This window comes from Macaca nemestrina, chromosome 7, assembly GCF_043159975.1.
Source record: "Macaca nemestrina isolate mMacNem1 chromosome 7, mMacNem.hap1, whole genome shotgun sequence".
Lineage (NCBI taxonomy): Eukaryota > Metazoa > Chordata > Mammalia > Primates > Cercopithecidae > Macaca > Macaca nemestrina.
The window spans coordinates 147,643,455-147,662,816 of record NC_092131.1 but is presented as its reverse complement, the minus strand read 5'-3'; the positions used below and the strand labels follow the sequence as shown (position 1 = coordinate 147,662,816).

Genomic DNA, 19,362 nt, shown 5'->3' with positions numbered 1-19,362 from the left:
AAGTATGAGTGAGCAAGAGAAATTGTTGGCTTTCAGTTTTCATATAGGATAATAAGAAATAAGGATCTTAAGAAGTTGAAAACTTCTCCAGGGTTCTTGAACCGGTTTTAATACAGGATTTACAGGAAGGTTGAGAGTGTCTCAGTGCCAGCCAACTTGTGGTTTTCCATGTGATAAGGAACAAGACTAGAATAAATAATTGAAAATTCACATATAAAATACTGGAGCTGAGAAAAACAAGGGACTTAAAAATTAGATGAGTATTGGCACCAACTAGTTTCATGTTGGCACTAATACTAAACTAAGTGTAATTTAGTCTTTCAGTTTTCAAATAAATTGCAAAGGTTAATATATGCGACAATGCTGATTTCTATTCTGAATTATTAAAATAGCTTTTTTAGATGATTGAGAAAATGTTTATAAAATTCAAACTAGTATTGAAACTTAATAAAAGGCATAAAGAAAAGTGAGATAAAAGTATTTGAAATATAGTCAGATTTATTTTATGATGGAAGGTGAAAGCTTTCTTATCAATCTGTAATATTAGGAGAAATACAATGGCAGCATTGTAAACATTTTGAAAAACAGTAGCTCTGAAAAAAAAAGTGTTTAAAAAGTGAGTATAGGGTTTTTTTAAAAAAAAAAAAAAAAAAAAAGTTTTCCCCCTCAAAAAATCAGTTTCGCTATCAGGTGAATCTAAATTATTCTAAAGAAAGCTACTAGTTTTCTCCCTGAAACCTCATTGACCTCTTGCTGACAGCTCATTAAGATAAGTCAGTCCTAATGGTTCTTGAGAATTCTATAAGATGCTTCTTTTCCTTAAATTAATATGCTGCCCAGCAATTTTATTAGAACTTTTTGACAACTCAAACAATGATTTCTAATTGCTCTTGATTATACTCAAAAAGCAAGATATTTATTTATTGAAAGTATGTTATTTCTGATTAAAAGATAATACATGTCTAAAGTGTTACATTGAAAATGCAAAGAGTATCTGATAATTTCACAAGAGGATCTTGTTTATATTAGGACAGCCAAATTGAAGATTTTGAAAGGTGGTCGTGAACTCCTAAGGCTAATTCCTGCCATTCAGAAAGGCAAATTAGTTTTTAAAAGCCCCTGCAGAGTTCACGTTATGTATTAACATTCTATATTTTACATTGAATAAACACTGAGATAAAAATCATAACCCAGTGTTTATTATATTATTCTATGTACTCTTTCTGTAGGTTTTATACTTTTAGAAATTAAATCTTTATAAAAAGAACCAAACGCCCTCCAAATATTACAGCAAAGAAACTTCCTTTTTCTTCCCTCGGTGCTTTTCTTCTGTAATTACTAATATCTTGACCAGCCTTATACACTATTGCTTAAATGCCAAATATCATTTTAGCTTTTATAAAAGAATATCACTTGGTTACTTGGCTTATGTTTTCATTCAAGGCAAATTGAAGTGCTTTTGTACATTTCCATGAGTATATATAGTTACTATTACAGATACTTATTTATAATTATTTCAGTATAAGATTTCAATATCAAGACCACTGAAACTTGTACATCTTTCAGTATATCTATGGTAATATATCTATTTCATCTGCAAATTGAGCTAGAAGCCTCTTAAGATAGACATCATTTAAGATATGACCATAATATAGGCCAGGTTTGGAAGCTCACACCCGTAATTCCAGCGTTTTTGGAGGCCAAGGTGGGCAGATTACCTGAGGTCAGGAGTTCAAGACCAGCCTGGCCAACATGGTGAAACCCTGTCTCTACTAAAAATACAAAATGTGGTGGCATGCACCTGTAATCCAAGCTACTTGGCAGGCTGAGGCAGGAGAATTGCTTGAACGCGGGAGATGGAGGTTGCAGTGAGCCAAGATTGTGCCATTACACTCCAGCCTGGCCAAAAAAGAGTGAAACTCTGTCTCAAAAACAAACAAACAAAAAAGATATGGCCATAACATTTGAGTTCTTGGGGTTTAGAATTAAAGACCAGAGTTAAATAAAATATCCATGTCAGAATAATTTGTTTTCTACTGTAACATTTTAAATTGGAAATGGGTCAAAATATTTTTATTCATTTTATTTCATATTCCAAAATATAGCAAGACATCACAATCTAAATTAGAATTACTTTTATTTTGAATAATTTAAAAAATATTTTTAAACTCAGAAATACTTCGACCCTGTAGAAATATTCCTAGTCTGAAAAACACTAACTTTCATATTCACTATGTTTCAGTTTCCTAACTTTGTTCCAGATTGAGATAAAATTAAAGGTATTATTATATTTTTAGGGAAAAAATCAAGATATGAGAATAGGAAGATACAAATTACTTTAACATAGGTTGTTTTATCTCACTAAACTCCTCAAAAAGTAATATCCTTGAATTAGGGTAAAGTTTCCTTTGCTGTCAGTTTCTTTTTTTCATTTACTATGAAGTTGTTCTTTTTTTCATTTACACTGAAATTGTTGAAAGTAAAAACTTTCATGATTAAATTTAAGGTGAATTTGTGTAATCTGTTCCCAGGAGCAGTTTGATGAATTGATTCAGTAAAATTGAACTTTGAACATTTCAAGGTCAGGGAAATCTTAATGAAAAGGGAGAGTCTCATATTTATTTTTGTCTCCCTCTGGATAACTGCATCTCTTTTTTTTTTCTCTGTAGTCTAACTTGGGGTCAATAGTTATCCATGTCACGTGAGCCAAACTGTCCATGTTCATTTGGTTCTCAGTAGCTCTTTTTAATCAGAAATCATCATAGTAAGAAGAGTTGGCAGCTGGCCTTTCTTTATTTATAAAGCTGATACTAGGGTCCTGTTATATGTGACAGTAAAGATTAGATTGAATGTTAATATCAAATAATCTAAGAAGAGTCTATCAAGCTAACTTAGACCTATGGGAAACCAGGTGATAATAACCCCTCACCCATGTAATCTTACTGCTTCTCATTATAAGTCATTGTTTTACTTTGACCTTGGATTTCTCCATGGTGTGACTGCCCAAATTCACACCAAATCTTCCCATTCTGCAATTAAAAATAAATGCCAATGACCCTACCAACTAGTGAAAAGATAGGCTATTCGCTTATTTTGTGGACTTTGGGTCAAGATGCTGAATCCTCTGAAAATGTGGCCCTACTCACTATGGAAAGGACTAAGCCCAGATCAAGTAGTACTCAATTATGGCTATGGATCAGAATCATTTGTGGAACATCTTGATTCAGCTAATTAAAACAGAATCTTTGGGGGATACATCTCAGATATCTGTGTTAAAAAATAAAGTTTTTAAGTGACTGGAATCAAGGAAACAGAAAGGAATTTTTAAATTCTTTGCATAAATCAAAGTGATGATGTGGTCACTTTAAGAGTCAAGTAGAAAGTTTTTCAAAGGTCATTAATGTGGCTAAAGTAATAATAAAATCTTTCCACTGATAAGAGCTAACACCTCTCTGACATCCCGTGAGTCCTTTGCATGACTCTGGTTATTGGCTTATTTCCCAGCAACTTGGAAGATACATCCATTTTCCTTCCTTTGTCTGTTTATCTTTCTGTGTCTGTTTTCCTCTGATATACTGGCTCTTAGGAATCAATATACAGCAAAGATTAAATGATTCTACAACTATTATGGATTGTTTTCTAATTGTGGATTAATTTTAACTATTCTAAGTTCACATCTAGAGCTGTCACAAAGCTTTACATCTTTGTTATTGTTATATTTCTGGATCCTTGGAAACAAGTAGAGAAACATTTTCTAAGCCTGTATTTATTATATGTACACCACTGTGCAGTAGTTTGTGAGTAAGAAAAGCAGAAAGAGACACAGCAGCATGTACAATGTATTTAAGGTTGGCCGGTGAGAGTGAAAACCAACTCAAATGTAAAGCAATATAAAACAAATGCCAAGTGAGAGGTAAGATAAAATCCAGGAAAAAAGAACACTCTAACCTAAATGATGGATATGAGTCAAATAAGCAAAGAGGAAAATGAGAAGAGAAACACGGGTTAAAGCCAGAGGCAAAAGGCTTTGAATACTAGCATGTGGTCTTTATCTGCAGCCAGAAAATATATTTAAGTTTATTTTTTATATGTTTTTGCATATAAAAGAATCACATGGTATTTTGTTTCCTAAAACAGTAAAATAATAGAAGAATTTAAGCTAACCTTTTTCTAAAAGTAAATCTCTAAAAGCAAAAAATGTGCTTACTTTCTAAGTATGAAATGTTACAATGTTAAAGATAAAAGAAACTTTAGCAGCAAAGTTTTGCTCCAACGGTTTATTGTCTGAGTATGTTATTAAATTTCATTCCCCAATGTGGCATTATATTTTTCCATTTCCCTTCTTAACTGTTACAAACTATAATGTCGAAATGGCAGAATTATTATATACATCAAATATACTAGGAAGCCAAGATAGCTATTTGTAACCACCTGTTAAGTTAAACTCATTCAACAATTTTATATAAAATCATTGCTCATAATATTCTTTTTTTTCTATATTTAAAGCCCTGTATCTTGATGAACAATATTCAACAATTGCGGGTCCAGCTGGAAAAAATGTTTGAATCCATGGGAGGGAAAGAGGTGGGTATCTTTTTCTCCTACGTTTGCTAAAATCTTACTTAGAGATTATTAGCAGCGTATCTCTTGCTATGAAAGAGTCTTAAGTTTTAACATGGCTAACTAAGAACAGGAGTTGATAATAATCTAAAATGTCATTAGCAACTAAAATGATTATTATCCACAACAGAATACTTTAGTACACACATTAGAAGTATGAGTGGGAGGCAGAAGATAGTAGCCTTTGGTCTTATGTGTGTGCGCATGTGTGCTGGTATGTGCAGTCACATATACACGCATATATATTTGTATGCTAATGATTTGTAAAGTTCCATAAATTGTGTTTTTCACTGTCTTGTACAATGTCAGTTTGATATCAATGTTCTGAAATATGCTTTGTGGTGCTATTTGTTTTTGATGTACTGGTAGTTTAGTTTATTTTTTTTTTGAGAGGAGTCTCGCTCTGTCGCCCAGGCTGGAGTGCAGTGGCACAGTCTCGGCTCACTGCAAGCTCTGCCTCCTGGGTTCACGCCATTCTCCTGCCTCAGCCTCCTGAGTAGCTGGGACTACAGGCGCCCACCACCAGGCCCGGCTAATTTTTTTGTATTTTTAGTAGAGACGGGGTTTCAACATGTTAGTCAGGATGGTGTCAATCTCCTGACCTCGTGATCCACCCACCTCGGCCTCCCAAAGTGCTGGGATTACAGGCGTGACCCACCGCGCCCAGCCGGTAGTTTATTTTTCACATCGAGAAAGTTGTCAAAAATGTATTGTGTGCTGTGTCTGTAATGTGTCGTGTCTTTGTCTAACATCTTTGACTTGCAATTCCATGAGCAGAAGAAGGAAGGAGAAAGATTCTTTTATGAGGTTTGTGATAGTAAGCATCTTTTCCCTTACCTGGCTGTTTCCTCCAACCTTCACTCCATACCTAAAGATCATTGCATTTTCTACTTATTCTCATTTGCTTGTTTGGAACAGACAGAGAGTGAAATACTAGCTATGCACCTGCATCTTCCTGCCTGCCACAGTCTTCTCTTTCATAAACTGACCTAAGTATTCAGGGATTGAGGACTGGAGAAGGTGCTGAGAGGGAGGGTCACGAAGCAGGGTTTCTCCCCATGCCCTCATTCCCCTTGAAACAATCTCAAGGGCAGCTATGTCAAGAATATGTAGATAGATATTTCTGTTTAAGATTCCTTTACATTGTTCCTTCGTGTGGGAAAGTTTCTGAGATGTGCGTAATGCTAAGATGCATTTCAAAGTAAATATCCCTTTTATTTCTAAATTTATGTGGCTACAAATGTTTCTTTTAAGATTTTCTTCTTCCCATGTGATTTTGCTTTTAACCTCAAGGAGATGTTTTTACACTTCCCCAATGTCTGTTTCTTTTTCAGTATTTTGAAAAATGAACTTGCTATTTAGCATTCTACAATGGAGAAACACTAGAATACATGTGCGATGATGCAAAACTTTAAAAAAATGAACCTTTATGAGCTGTGCCTTCGTTGCAATCTCAGTTTTATTTGTATAAAATAAGGCCTCATTCCTTAAAGTGTGTTAATGCTTTATGTAAAGTTTGAGGCCATTGATCTTATTTTGAAATTATTCTGCTGAATTAGGTGAGCACAACCAATTAAGGAACATAACATGAGATTTCCTTTTCAATTTTACTGATGTTTTATATTCAGACTTGAAGTCCACTTAGCATTTAGAAAAATGATGAAGAAAGTATTGATTTCATCTGGGAAATATTATCTCCTTTCTGTAAATTTTAAAGCCCACAAATCATTTAAGAATAAAGTTCTATTTAAAATGTCGTATTTCCATAAATTTCTCCTTATGCTACTTATGCTATTTCATTACTATTCTGTGTTTGAACTCTAATGTGAATAACATATTGCTGAACTGAATTTAACCAGACAAATCAGACCTGTACTTAAAGGAAACTGTATGGGCCAAGTCCCTTGCTCATTAAAAATGTTATAAAGTGGCTTCTTCACCAGTCAAAACTGAATTCCTTATTTCAGATAGAATTGCTGGTTTGAAATATACAGGTTTCACACTATATATTTTATTTCAAATATATGACTAAACCATATAACTCCTCCTCTTATTGAAGAAAATAATGAAAACACATACTGAACTTGGTGCCTTCTCCCTTTAAAACTCTTGCAATGTCTATTTGATAAAGTCCTCAGACACAATTTAAGAAGAAAACGTAATTAAATCAGTGAAATAAAATGAATGCCTAGATTCTAACAATGTAATCTGCTCCTTTGTTTTTCTAAATATTTTTTTCATTTATTTCCTTCCTTTCTCTACCCTTTTCTGTGATTTTCTATTTCTCCTGTTTTCTTTTTCTCCTATGCATAGATCTTTTCTCTTATTCTCTTCCATTTTCAGCTCAAAGTTTTAGGTAGGGCCAGTCAGAGTTGGCACAGAGATTGATGAAATGTCAGGAGGAAGCAAGACTTGCATTCAAGTCTGAGTGCATCATGTGTCCTCCCAGAAAACAGAAGCTTAATTGATACAGAATTATGATAGAGTTTCTGATTACTCTGAGGTCTCTAGGCAACATAATTTCAAAATAATAAGCAGAGTTCTTCCAATATTGTTGTATAAACATAGCAGTATCTAAATGGTTTCCTTAACTTAGGACTTTTATAAAGATGAAAAAGGATTTGATTGAAAATTACAGCATTCACCCTTTGATATGAGAAAATTACAGAATTCACCCTTTCATATGCAACATGTGATACAGACATGTTCAGGGGCCTTTAAAAGTTATACAATGTGTTCCAATTCAAATTCCCATTTTTTCCTTGCAGTAGAACTGGTTGTAAAACCTTTGACTGGTATTGTAACCAGTTCCACTGTAAATAAGGGAAATATTCCAGGCTAGACCTTATTTTTCTTTTAAGAGTTTCTTTTTATTTTATCCCGCACCATCTGTGCTGAGATACATACTTCTTGCTATATAAATTAAATAGCAAATAATTGCTTGTGCACTTGCTCAAAATGGTTTTTAATGCTATGTGTTTATTAGTTGGCTTCTAACAACAGCATTGCTTTCCTCTAATATTATACCACCTGCAAAGTGCTGGCTGCTTACAGGCATGACTGTGTGCTGCTGCAGCTCCCTGCTGCTTTAACCTGATCACCGTGTAGTTGAGGCAGCTGTTTTTTCTTCACAGAATCAGCCTCTTTTCCCTCTGGAAATAAAAAGTGTTTAAAACCTTTCTTCAGTGGAAAAATCCATTCTCTGTATGGAGTTCAAATGGAAGCATTGCTTTAACACCATGATGATCTTGGGATTATGTTTTTGACAATGGTTCCTAAAACAGTCACTTAAGCAATCTTTGTTAGACAGTTGCATGCACAATATCCTATGGGCCATGTCAGCACATTTACTTTCTAATGCCCTATTTAGGGGGGAAAAAAAGTCAAAAGAGAAAAGCAAACCACTAATTTTCTTCTCCTATAAAAGTGATTTGCCCCTGCATACAAATCAGGGGCATGTTTTGGCATAACATCTCTGATTCCTCTAGAGAATATAAAAAAATAAATCTCACAAATCATGAAGAAAAACTAACCTTTAGGAATAGAGTACAGAGTCTGTTTTTTTAAAAGCACCTCAGGGGATTTTTTCTGTGGATACAGTTTTGGGAATCACTATACTAAAACAAATAAAATAGCCAGCCCATGTTATAGATGTATTAGAGCTACAAGTTAATTTACACTACAATCCCCGTACAATATTACCTGTCCCTTTATGACACAATAACAACAAAATGATTATCAGGGTGCCATGTAATAATTTTCATTCATTGGTGAGTGATTACTTTGGGTTACATTATGTTAATAGCTTAGTTATTTCATGAATATAATTTATTATCTATCAATTGCAAATAATTACTTAGCTTGTATTCATTTTGTAATAAAAACACATTGCTGAAGCCCGTGAAAAGGATTTATCATTAATTTGCAATCTAATATATACAGGTATATGAAAAAAATCCAAAATTTAATTTCTTTTCAGGAAGTTTTAAGATATGGATTTTGAAACTCTAAAGAACTTGTATTATGATAATTGATTTAGAAGGTGCATTTATCCTTCACAATATTTTATTGGTGCAGTCATTTTAAATGGTAGAATCCACAGTTATCCATCAGACCGCTAACTGTTGATGTTGCTTCAAATTGTAGTTAGCCATTATTAATATATTTAGGGGAAAAGAAGGGTTCGTTTGTTCAGCTAAATTATTTTAATCTGTTGACCACAGGCAGCTCAATTAGGTAAAATGATAATGCTATTTTTATTGTTATGACTAAAAAAAGGATTGACTCTTCTGTGTCATATGCATGGTGGTAAAATTTCCCATGAGAGTAACTTCACATAAGTCCAGGCAGAATGAAACCAAGGAATCTGGACCCTAATCCCATTATTCTAAATATATGTATCTTTTAATGGTCAACTAAATTATTCTTTTATTTCAGAGATGTATATCTATGTCGCTTTTAATTTTTAATGAGAAATTTGATGTGTCAACTAGAAATTGCATCTGACTGCCCAAAAGTGTGTCTATGTAGCTCGTTGAAATTCATTGTAATACCTATTAGCCACATGGACTCAGTCATTAGCTAAGCAACCCTAGAACAGGAAGGAAAAACATTAATCTTCATCATTTTTCACTTGCCACTATCCTCTCACCTTTATATGTGCTGAGGCAACAGGAGATGAAAGATCAGAGTTTTAAAGGAAATAATACTCCATGACAGTAGTTCTTCTTAAACTTCAGCAGGCATCAGAACTACCTGATGAGTTTATGAAAACGCACGTCACTGAACTCTACCCCCAGTGTATTGATTCAGTGTATTTGGGGCAGGGCCAGGTGATTTGCGTTTCTAAGGAATCTCTGGGTGATGCTGATGCTACTGGTCTGGGGACCATGCTTTGAGAATTGCTGCTCTATGCTTTTTGAAAAGGAATAAGGCCAGGTGTGGTAGCTCATGCCTGTAATCCCAGCACTTTGGGAGGCCAAAGTGGGTGGATCACCTGAGGTCAAGAGTTCGAGATCAGCCTAACATGGCAAAAACCTGTTTCTACTAAAAATACCAAAAATTAACCAGGCATGGTGGCGGGCACCCGTAATCCCAGCTATAGCGGCCAAATTTTACGTTCAGGTTTCTAATCTGTCTCACCTTTTCTTAATATAGAGATATAGGTTACTAGTTAATACATTAATAAGAATTAATCTACTCTTCTCATATTTTCAGGAATTACAAAATATAGAATAAATTATCAAGTATATATTAGCTAATAAAATAGACCATTTCAAATTGTCACATATCTTTCTTTCAGTTCTAAAACTGTTTTCTAAAGCAATTTGAAAAGTTCTTCTTATTTCGTTAGAATATCCATTGTTGCCTACTTGTATGTATTTTATCTGCAGGTGGGCAGAAGTTGGGGTACAAAATAAAAAGATTTTTTAATGCCTAAGGCCCCAAGGAGATTACAAGGTGTAGGAGATTTGGTGAAACAATAATTAGACTAGAGATGCCTTTTAGCACTTACTGAAGGATATTCAGAAGCCAGCTGTTCCACGTCTTTCCACACCACCGTAAGCGTCTCTTCCCCTTGGGGCTGACGCTGTGTGAAGAAACGATGTGAGCACACTGAATAAGGTGACAGAATTTACTCCTTCACTAATTCATTCAACAAATATTTATTTGCTGAGCACTTGTTATGAGCTGTAAATTTTACTAGGAACTGGAGATACATTAATTACTAAGATGCAGACCCCATCATCAAAGAACTTAGAAGTTTTTAGGGGAATCAGAGCAATTAAAGAGATAAGGTTTGTGAGAAAAAAACAAGAACGCTTCCTAAATGTGAACACATCCTTCAGATGAAAGTTTTCATTGTTACAACTTATCCTACAACAATTCAGAAATAAACTCAAACCTCGCCTGTTGTTGTGTAAATAGAGGTAAAAAGGGAAATGTAATTTGGCTGAAGTCAGTAGAAGCAACCAGTGATAGCTTCATAGCGCCAGATAATAAGGAGAATTGAATGTTTGAAGTGCTGGCCTTTCTGGTTTCTTTCTCCTCCTAACCATCTCTGCCATCTCTGCAATTAGATTTAATAAATTGAACTTAATGGAAAATTAAGAGAATGAGAAGGGCCAATAAAGCAAATTATAATGAAGTGATTTAATAAATATGTTTAGTAATTTAGTACTACTACCACATAAAGTTTAGCTAACTGCTAAATTTGTGAGATTAAGAAAAGGCGCTACCGAGGAGGTTGAAAGGTTTTGTGGTTGGCGAGCCATGTCAAAATGAAATGCAGACCCAGGCAGGTGATGCTTGTTAACCTCATTTCCCAGCGCATTTGAGAGAGCTCACAGGGTTACTCATATACTGCCAAGTCTCTTTTTAAACTCACCTCTCTCTGAACCTTAAGAAACTTAAAGAGAAAGGATACATGCCACAGCAAGGAGAGAGAGGAAGACAGTTTCACTCTAACTGCCATCTTCTATAATAAATCTATTTCATTATCTTGTTGTGATCACCTTCAGTTGCTCGTGCCTGTCCTAACAAACCATAAATCAATGCCGTTACTGGTAAAATTTAACTTCTTTAACCCAGTCAATTCTCTTTTTTGCCCTGCTTAGCAGAATAGTCCTCAGGCACCCTGAGATAAGGGCTCACAGAGAACACTCTGTCCCTAGCACTTGCTGGTCAACCAGTCCTGAATTCGGTTGACCAGGTGGACTATATTCACATCGCTGAGCAGTGGTTTGTAACACATGTGAGAATGTGAAGCAACAGCCAAATGGGTCAGACAGAGTAGGACAGGGGAAAAGGGCAGAACACAATTCTAAACATAAACTGTCCCATTGATTCTATTCGTAACTTATCCCTACTCAGTCCATTTTCACAATTAGCCAATGGATGCAACATATAAACCCTAAGTTCCTTTGCATTGTTATAAAACAGGGATTCCTGTTTTTTAATGAACATTTTCAGAAGAGAATTTCTTCAGAGGAAATAGCTTCTAAGAATGCTGCTCTTCAGTCCCCATGTGACTCTGAAAGCATAACGCATTATCTGTACCTTGGTTTTAAAGATAATATATTATGCGTTATCTGGAAAAATGAGGAATTTGAACTATATGATTTCAGAAATTCTTTTTTTTTTCTCAATTTCTGTCACTATAATGACAATCCACATGTTAGCAATCCATGAAGCAGAGGAATAGTGTATGTGTTGTAGGTGAGAAGAGAAAAAATGTTGAAGAGAAAAGAATGTCCCATGACTCATATAAAGCTTGAAGGTGTAATTAAAAAAAAAAAAAAACAGTTCATAGAAACAGAAAAAAGTCAAAATTCCTTACATTCACTAACTGAAAACTATATTGAGTGAATTATAAAACGTAAGGCAATCTCTTTTTTTTTTCCTTCAGTTGTCTAGACTGAAGAACCTCATTTAACATATCTCAAAGACATTTCATTGATTCGAAGCACAGTGACAGTTGGATTTACTGCGTACTCTCTTTAATTAGGATGGGAGACAGCTATTGATGTTCAACTTTTTGAAACCCAGAAGTTAGAAACATGAGTTTATACAACTGATACCTCTAGCATAATATTCATGCAAATCTGAATAGGATAAAGAAAATGCCATAGTCCGTCTGAAAATTGTCATGTAAGTTTGTGGAGTTTCTCCTTAAGAGGCATTTTAAAATGAAACAAAAAACAGGGTAGTATGGTTAGAGCTGGGCACATTTGTTTCCAGTAGAGAGGACCATGTATTCTTTTATTTCTGACAACAAACCACAGTATTCATGATGACACCACAGGCTTATGAAGTGATTTAGGGCATTTCCAGGAAAGTATGCTACTTTTAGATTCACTAGGGAATTTTTGCTGAATTCTCAGTCATATATTTTAAGTTGAAGTAGACCTTATAAGATGAAAAGATTCTGGTCAAGTTGAAGATTTGAAGGAAAATGATCTTTTAAAAAGAAAAAAAAACAAAAACAAAAAGAGCAATAGCCCAGATAAGATTGTGAGAAGTTGCTTAAAGCAATTCCCTTGTGGAAAGCCAGCTTGAAGGATGATAAGCAAGTGTCATGATCATATTTGGGTTTATTACACCAGTTAGGAGGATGAAGTGGGGAAACAGGAAGTAAGAACACAATGTGTAGATGATTACAGTGGGCTGGAGGAGAAAAATTCAGAATCTGGAAGTGAAGAGGGCAAGATAGGTGGATAAAACATTTCAGAGATAATCACCAATCATATCTGGTATCCAAGTAAATATGGAAGGAAGAAAACAGAAGTCAAAGATGACTTTCACATTTCTGCCTTAAACAATTGTAGGCCATTAACCAAATCAGAGGAAATAAGAAGATAAATAAATTAAGAACGGTAATAAGTTGTGCTTTGATATGCTACAATTGAAGTATGTATGGGCCATCAAAGTGGACGTTTACTAGGTACTTGGAAATATAGACATGATTCTCAGGCATGCTGTGAAGAATGTTGATAATAGATTTGGGGTCCTTAGCATATGGGTGATAGTTGAAACCATGGGCATGAATTTAATTGCTCAAGGGAAGTATAGAGTAAAAAGAAAAGAAGATTGAAAAAGGAGAATTGAAGGACATTAATATTTAAGAGGTAGACAGAGGAGGAAAGTTAACAGAAGACACAGACAAATCACAGGCAGTTTGAGAAGCAGGGAAGGACCTTGGGAAACAGAGCAAACAACAGAATGAAAGAAGGCTAAGAAAAATAAGGTCCTTGAAATTAAGAAATCGTTAGTGACCATATGGAAACATGTCAATGGCATATCCATAGCAGAAGCAAACCACATTACAGAGAACTAATAAATGTTTAGGAGAAAAGGATGTGGAGTCAACAAGTTTGACAGTGTTGTAAGTGGTTTGAAGGTAAAAAGAAGGAAGGATATTGGCTAGATGTCAATGAGAATGTAGTTCCAAATAAGTTTGGCTTCTCTTTCATTGTCTATTGTTTATTTTAACATAAATGTTACCTAAGCATATTTATAGGATAGGGTAATAAAAATGGTAGAGGGAATGAAAAGGGAAAGAGATAATTGATGGAACAAAATCCAAAACAAGGAACCAAGAGTGCAAGTTAAACAGCATTTTTCTTGGAAATAAGGCTTTTTCATGGAACTAGAGGTGAAATTTTTATTTATTAATGTTTTAATGCAAAAATATCGGAGAGTATGAAACCCAACAGACAAAGGATTAAATTTTGGCCCCTGGGGAGATGGCCAGGAAGTTACCTTCCTTCCTGATTTGCACTTCCTTACAGAAAATAACAGACTGCTAACACTGATGAGCTGAACACAGGAAAGATAGCTGAGTAGCCTGTAGGAAATGAAGGAAATGAGATAGTAATAAAGACTGTGGAGACGAAATAGAATTCACACTAAAGATCCTTAATTTCTTCCATGCAAAGTCTATTTTTCAAGGGTTTGTATTGAGCTATCTAAAGAGTTTAAATGACTTTGCAACCCATTGGTTGTAACTCTAGCAAGAGCTTGAGGGTCAGTTTAACAATTGCTGCTGTAAGAGAATATAGAACATGTATTTTCTTTAGATCTCTAGGGAAAGAATCTGTTCTGGAAAACAAACAAACAAACATGCAGTGTAGGTATGGTAACCATGCTTCTGAACCAAACAAAGAGCAGGGAAACACCTGACATGGTCTGGCAATGAGAGAGAGATTTGAAATCAGGATTAACTTGATAACTCTGGACTATATGGTTTCTAAGGAATAAAAGACTTCAGGGGTAAAAATATCCTATTCATAGTTAATGCAAGGTATCAGTCCAAGGAGATGAAGATGATATGGGACTGCTTCTGTGAGGGAATCTTTTATGCTTTTGTCTATCCTCACTTCCTTCCTCAACATGTGGTAAATGCCCATGCATGCAGGACACTGGGACAGACACCCAGGACAGAAAGGTATGAATGAGTTCTATGGAAGAGGTAGATGTGTAAGAGAACATTTAGAGAGAACACTGCATATATAGTTATAGTAAAAAGCATAGTCAGTTTAGAAGCTAGATCTACTAACTGCCTAGGGCAAGCTACACTTGGGCAAACATTTTCAAAAGGAGGTAGTAAGTGAATTATCTTTTAAAGAAAAAGGAAAAGCAAACCTTAAGGAAAATAACTTAAAAGATGTCTTTACTGGTCAGGTGTGGTGGCTCACACCTGTAATCCCAGAACTTTGGGAGGCCAAGGCGGGTGGATCACCCGAGGTCAGGAGTTCAAGACCAGCCTGACCAACATGCTGAAACCCCGTCTCTACTAAAAATACAAAAAAATTAGCTGGGCATGGTGGGAGGCACCTGTAATCCCAGCTACTCGGGAAGCTGAGGCAGGAGAATTGCTTGAAACCAGGAGGTGGAGGTTGCAGTGAGCCAAGATCGGGTCACTGTACTCCAGCCTGGGCAACAGAGCAAGACTCCATCTCAATTAACAACAACAACAAAAAAAAAAGTATTGTCTACTAGCTGTCTCTCCCAGACAAGTTATATCTATTACCACAGCTCAACAGTATAAAATACCTCAATGGTATAAAACTCAGTTAATACCTATGTGGGATTATAGTTTTTCTGATTATCTGAACCATACATATTTTGGCAGCCTAGATTTTGGAATTTTCAAGCCTTTCATAGAGTGGGGAATTAAATCTGTCTTAAAAACTTTATTTTAAATTCAGAATTTGACTCAAAATCCTTAAATTTTCATTGTGTATATTCCTCTTTACATAGAAACTTTATTTATGTAGCCAGCCAGCCAATAAAGTTGTTCAGATACACATGCTAATTGAGTTTCTACTTCAGAATGAATTAAACTGTGACTTATGAATGTTCAAAATTTTTCTGTTCTTTCCCTCTTTATTTTTGCTTTTAACAATAACTCTAAATAAACGATACAAAAAGATTCAAGATAATTTTGATGTTGTACTACTTACATAACTAGGATAAAGTTTAAACCTTTGAAAAAATAGATTGCCTTTTACCTTTACAAAGTACCCAATATTTTTAAAAATATGCTACTGATAATTTAGGCAATGAGCTCTCAACTCCCAATCTATTATTTCTTAAAATTCTACAAAATTTGTAGGAGTAAGAAAAACGTCCTCAATTTGGACACATGAGGTAATGCAGAAGAACCCAAGAACTGGTAGTTTTACTACCTAAAGAGATTGTTTTATTATTAGATGAGTATGATATTTATGTCCATTATGCTCATTATTGAAAAAGATCTGCAATTTACAAACGCCATGTACATCGGCTTCAAAATTGCTTTGCCTGTTTTAATGGTGTGATATAGATTACATAAACGTTAAATAGTTAACTGAAACTGAAACTTTTCCTTTTGTGGGAGGGACTGGTTACATGACAGAGACATTCCGTCTGCACCTACTTAGAAACATACCTGTGTATCCAGAAATTAAAACTGTCATCCTTTGTTCAAATCACTGTAGTCTGGTAGTTTTAGGTTGTCAAGTAATAATTATTTGATAAGAAATATCTATTCACCAAATACCTAAGGTGGACTAAAATAATTTTATGAGAAAATAGCATAATTTTGTGCAAGTGACCTGTGTAGCCATTTCTGTATGACTTTGAAGTCATTATCTGGTGATAATCCTACCTCAATGTGAACAAATTACCTCAATGTGTATATTAAACTAATAGGAAAACCAAAACACATTTTAAATAAGAAGCAACCCCCATTTCCTGAAGAAAACGCTACTTTCAGAGCGATTTCCTTGGAGGTGGTAGAGGAAGTGGAGAGCCTGAAGAAAGCCAAATGGGAGAACTTATCTCTCATCTCTCTTCCCCAACATTTTAATCAAATGAAATCAAGGTAAAATTGCTATTAGCAGAATAAGAAGAAAATATAATTTTAAAAAATTCAGCCTGCATGGTTCCTTAAGAGTGGAGTGGAAAATCCACATATGTTTTCTTGGTTAAGGGTTAGGTTGTGATAGTTTGTTAGGCAAGTTGTGATTAAATTCACTATCCGTACCTTAAGTCTTTTTAAAATAAGTATGTGCTATCTAATTGTCTTTCTGAATTACTTCCCTGCAACTGGTTATAGTTGAATAGAACTCTTAGAAAGTATGAGGCTCACAGATATGCTAATTTTCTGACTCTTACAGAAGTCTGTCTCTGTTATGGTAGCCTGTGTGTCTGGACAAGAGCTGTCAGCATAACCGATTACTAAGACAGAAAAAAAAAGATACAAGGAGTCCAGAAAAATCACATTGCCTCTGATAGAGGGCAGAAACTAATCAATCCTGAAAATTACCTGGATTTGAGTTAACACTGATATAAAAGATTGGTGTGATATAATTAATAAAGTCTCAAATGCCAAATGCAATATTTGATTTTCATTCCAATGTTTTTAGTCATGTCACTACAACTTAGAGCTACCCCGCTGCAGAGATGTATAAATCATTCTTCTTCCTAGCAGTTCCTTAGTATCAGAAAGTACTATTGGAGGAATATAGGGCTTACGTCCAATGCACACATATAGGGACACTTCTTGGTTCTGTGTCGGCTCCCAGGACTTTCAACTGATATTAGGTCCTATATTTAGTTGGCATTCTTAGATTCTCTTACTTATACTAAGTCACGCTTTAATTCGTTTTACTCCCCAAACTTGGCTTTATCCTGTCCTCTTCTTTTCAATAATAGATCAGCTTGGGCAAGAACTAATGACAGTAATGGTAGGAAACTAAATTTCTAAAGGTAGAAAGAAAGAAAGAGTCACATTCCAATTTCAGAGAATATTTCAAATTGCTATTTACATGAATTTCTCTCTGCTTGAGACAATAGATCTATTATCCTGAACTTTCAGCTGTAAATTAGCAACCAGGAAGAAAAGTCAGGCCTGTCGTCTCCAGAAAAACATGGGAGTGCTTGGATACCTTGTCTATCCTATTACTCTTAATTCCAAAGTTGGGGAAATATGAAAACACCTTTAAATAATGCACAACACAATATTCAAAAGTTAGTTTTTAACAACTTTTATTCTTAATGTGCCTATTTATTTACAGGGGTATTGAAGATTTAAATATATTTTGAAGTAGCACGTATATTCAGCTGAAGTATAACAGGTTTTCTAAATTATGGAATTATCATGTTCTGGAGGATATTTTTGTCATGGCTTGCTTCTCATTGCTATAACCAACAAAGGCTTTGCTACCTAGCTGTTATTTGTATGCATGCCTTGAATTTCAAACCATTTTTTGTCTATGAGAACCCCTTGGTTTCTTTAAAGTTTCCTAAATGTTTAGATTTGATTTCAAAGACCGAAAAAACAAAAGAAGAGAAAAAAGTTTACGTGTTGTGTGAAGTTACCATATAATAATCAAAATGCTTGTAAGCGAAACAGAGGCATGCTTTCTCAAAACTCCAAAGTAATATTGTTTATGGTCTCTCTGCAGCTAGATTCTGAAGCTAGTACTATTCTAAAAGAACTTCAGGTTAAGCTCAGTGGAGTCCTGGATGAGCTCAGCGTCACGTACGGTGAAAGGTAAGTGACCTCTGTTGTCATTATCTAAATTAGATAATTAGTGTCAGCTCATAATATTCTTGCCTTCAATATTGTTTCCTCTGACTGACTAAATCTATTTAACTTCAAGACCCAATCTAAATGTCATTTTCTCTGAAACATCTGTTATGACACCACAATCTAATAGTGCTGTCTCGCTATGCACACCCTAGAACTCTGTGCATCCTTCGGCCGGGTAAGACCTATAACACTATCCTCTAAGTCTTGTTTTACCTGTTTCCCACACTCAGGACAGAAACCGTATCTCATACCTATATGCAATTCTAGTGTTGAGAGCTTGGTGACTGGCTATTGAAAGACTAAAGAGAGGGAGGGAAGAAAAGAGAAAAACTTCACATATATAAGAAGTTTGAGTTGTATCCATACCATATATATCAATGTGGTTGCATTCAGTATAGCTGGATCAACAACCCTATACCAAATTGTCAGGATTCTTGGATTTAGGGCTTAGCAATCTGAATACAACTACCCCATGCGAAGAAGTTTGGAAACTACTGATATATCTATATATTTTAAATGTTTGTTAAAACTGGCTTTATCTGTGATACGATTCTAAAGAAAGGTAAGTTCACCCTAGTTAAATTTCACTTCAGTTCTGTAGGAAAAAGCTATCATCTCATCAAAATGTTAAAATAGATAGGAAAGAACATACATTTTTGAAGAGGTTCATTAATATAGAATCTGCTTTAAATAGTAGTTCAATAACTCATGTATTATTTTAAAATATGTGTTCAGTTTTCAAAAGAGACTATAAAGATTGCTCTTCAGGGCCGGGCGCAGTGGTGCATGCCTGTAATCCCAGCACTTTGAGAGGCCAAGGCGGGCGGATCATGAGATCAGGAGATCGAGACCATCCTGGCTAACATGGTGAAACCCCGTCTCTACTAAAAATACAAAACAAACAAAAAACAAAACAAAATTAGCTGGGTGTGGTTGTGGGCACCTGTAGTCCCAGCTACTTGGTAGGCTGAGGCAGGAGAATGGCGTGAACCTGGGAGACGGAGCTTACAGTGAGCCAAGATTGCACCACTGCACTCCTGCCTAGGTGACAGAGTGAGACTCCGTCTTAAAAAAAAAAAAAAAGGCTCTCTTCAGGTAGGGACTATCTCTAGCTACCACTCATCACCTACTGTTGTGTTTTAGAAAGATCCAGTATTAATAAA

General features: G+C 35.1%; 1 protein-coding gene across 1 annotated transcript in view; it reads left to right on the top strand.

Annotated features, from left to right (window-relative positions):
• The window catches only part of LOC105490028 (unc-13 homolog C), a 699,235-nt gene that overhangs the window by 566,644 nt on the left and 113,229 nt on the right, over positions 1-19,362 (top strand). Inside the window, exons 23-24 of the mRNA XM_011755257.3 lie at positions 4,507-4,584; positions 18,072-18,160. Of these exons, the coding sequence (XP_011753559.2) occupies positions 4,507-4,584; positions 18,072-18,160 (167 nt within the window). The remainder of the gene's footprint in view (positions 1-4,506; positions 4,585-18,071; positions 18,161-19,362) is intronic.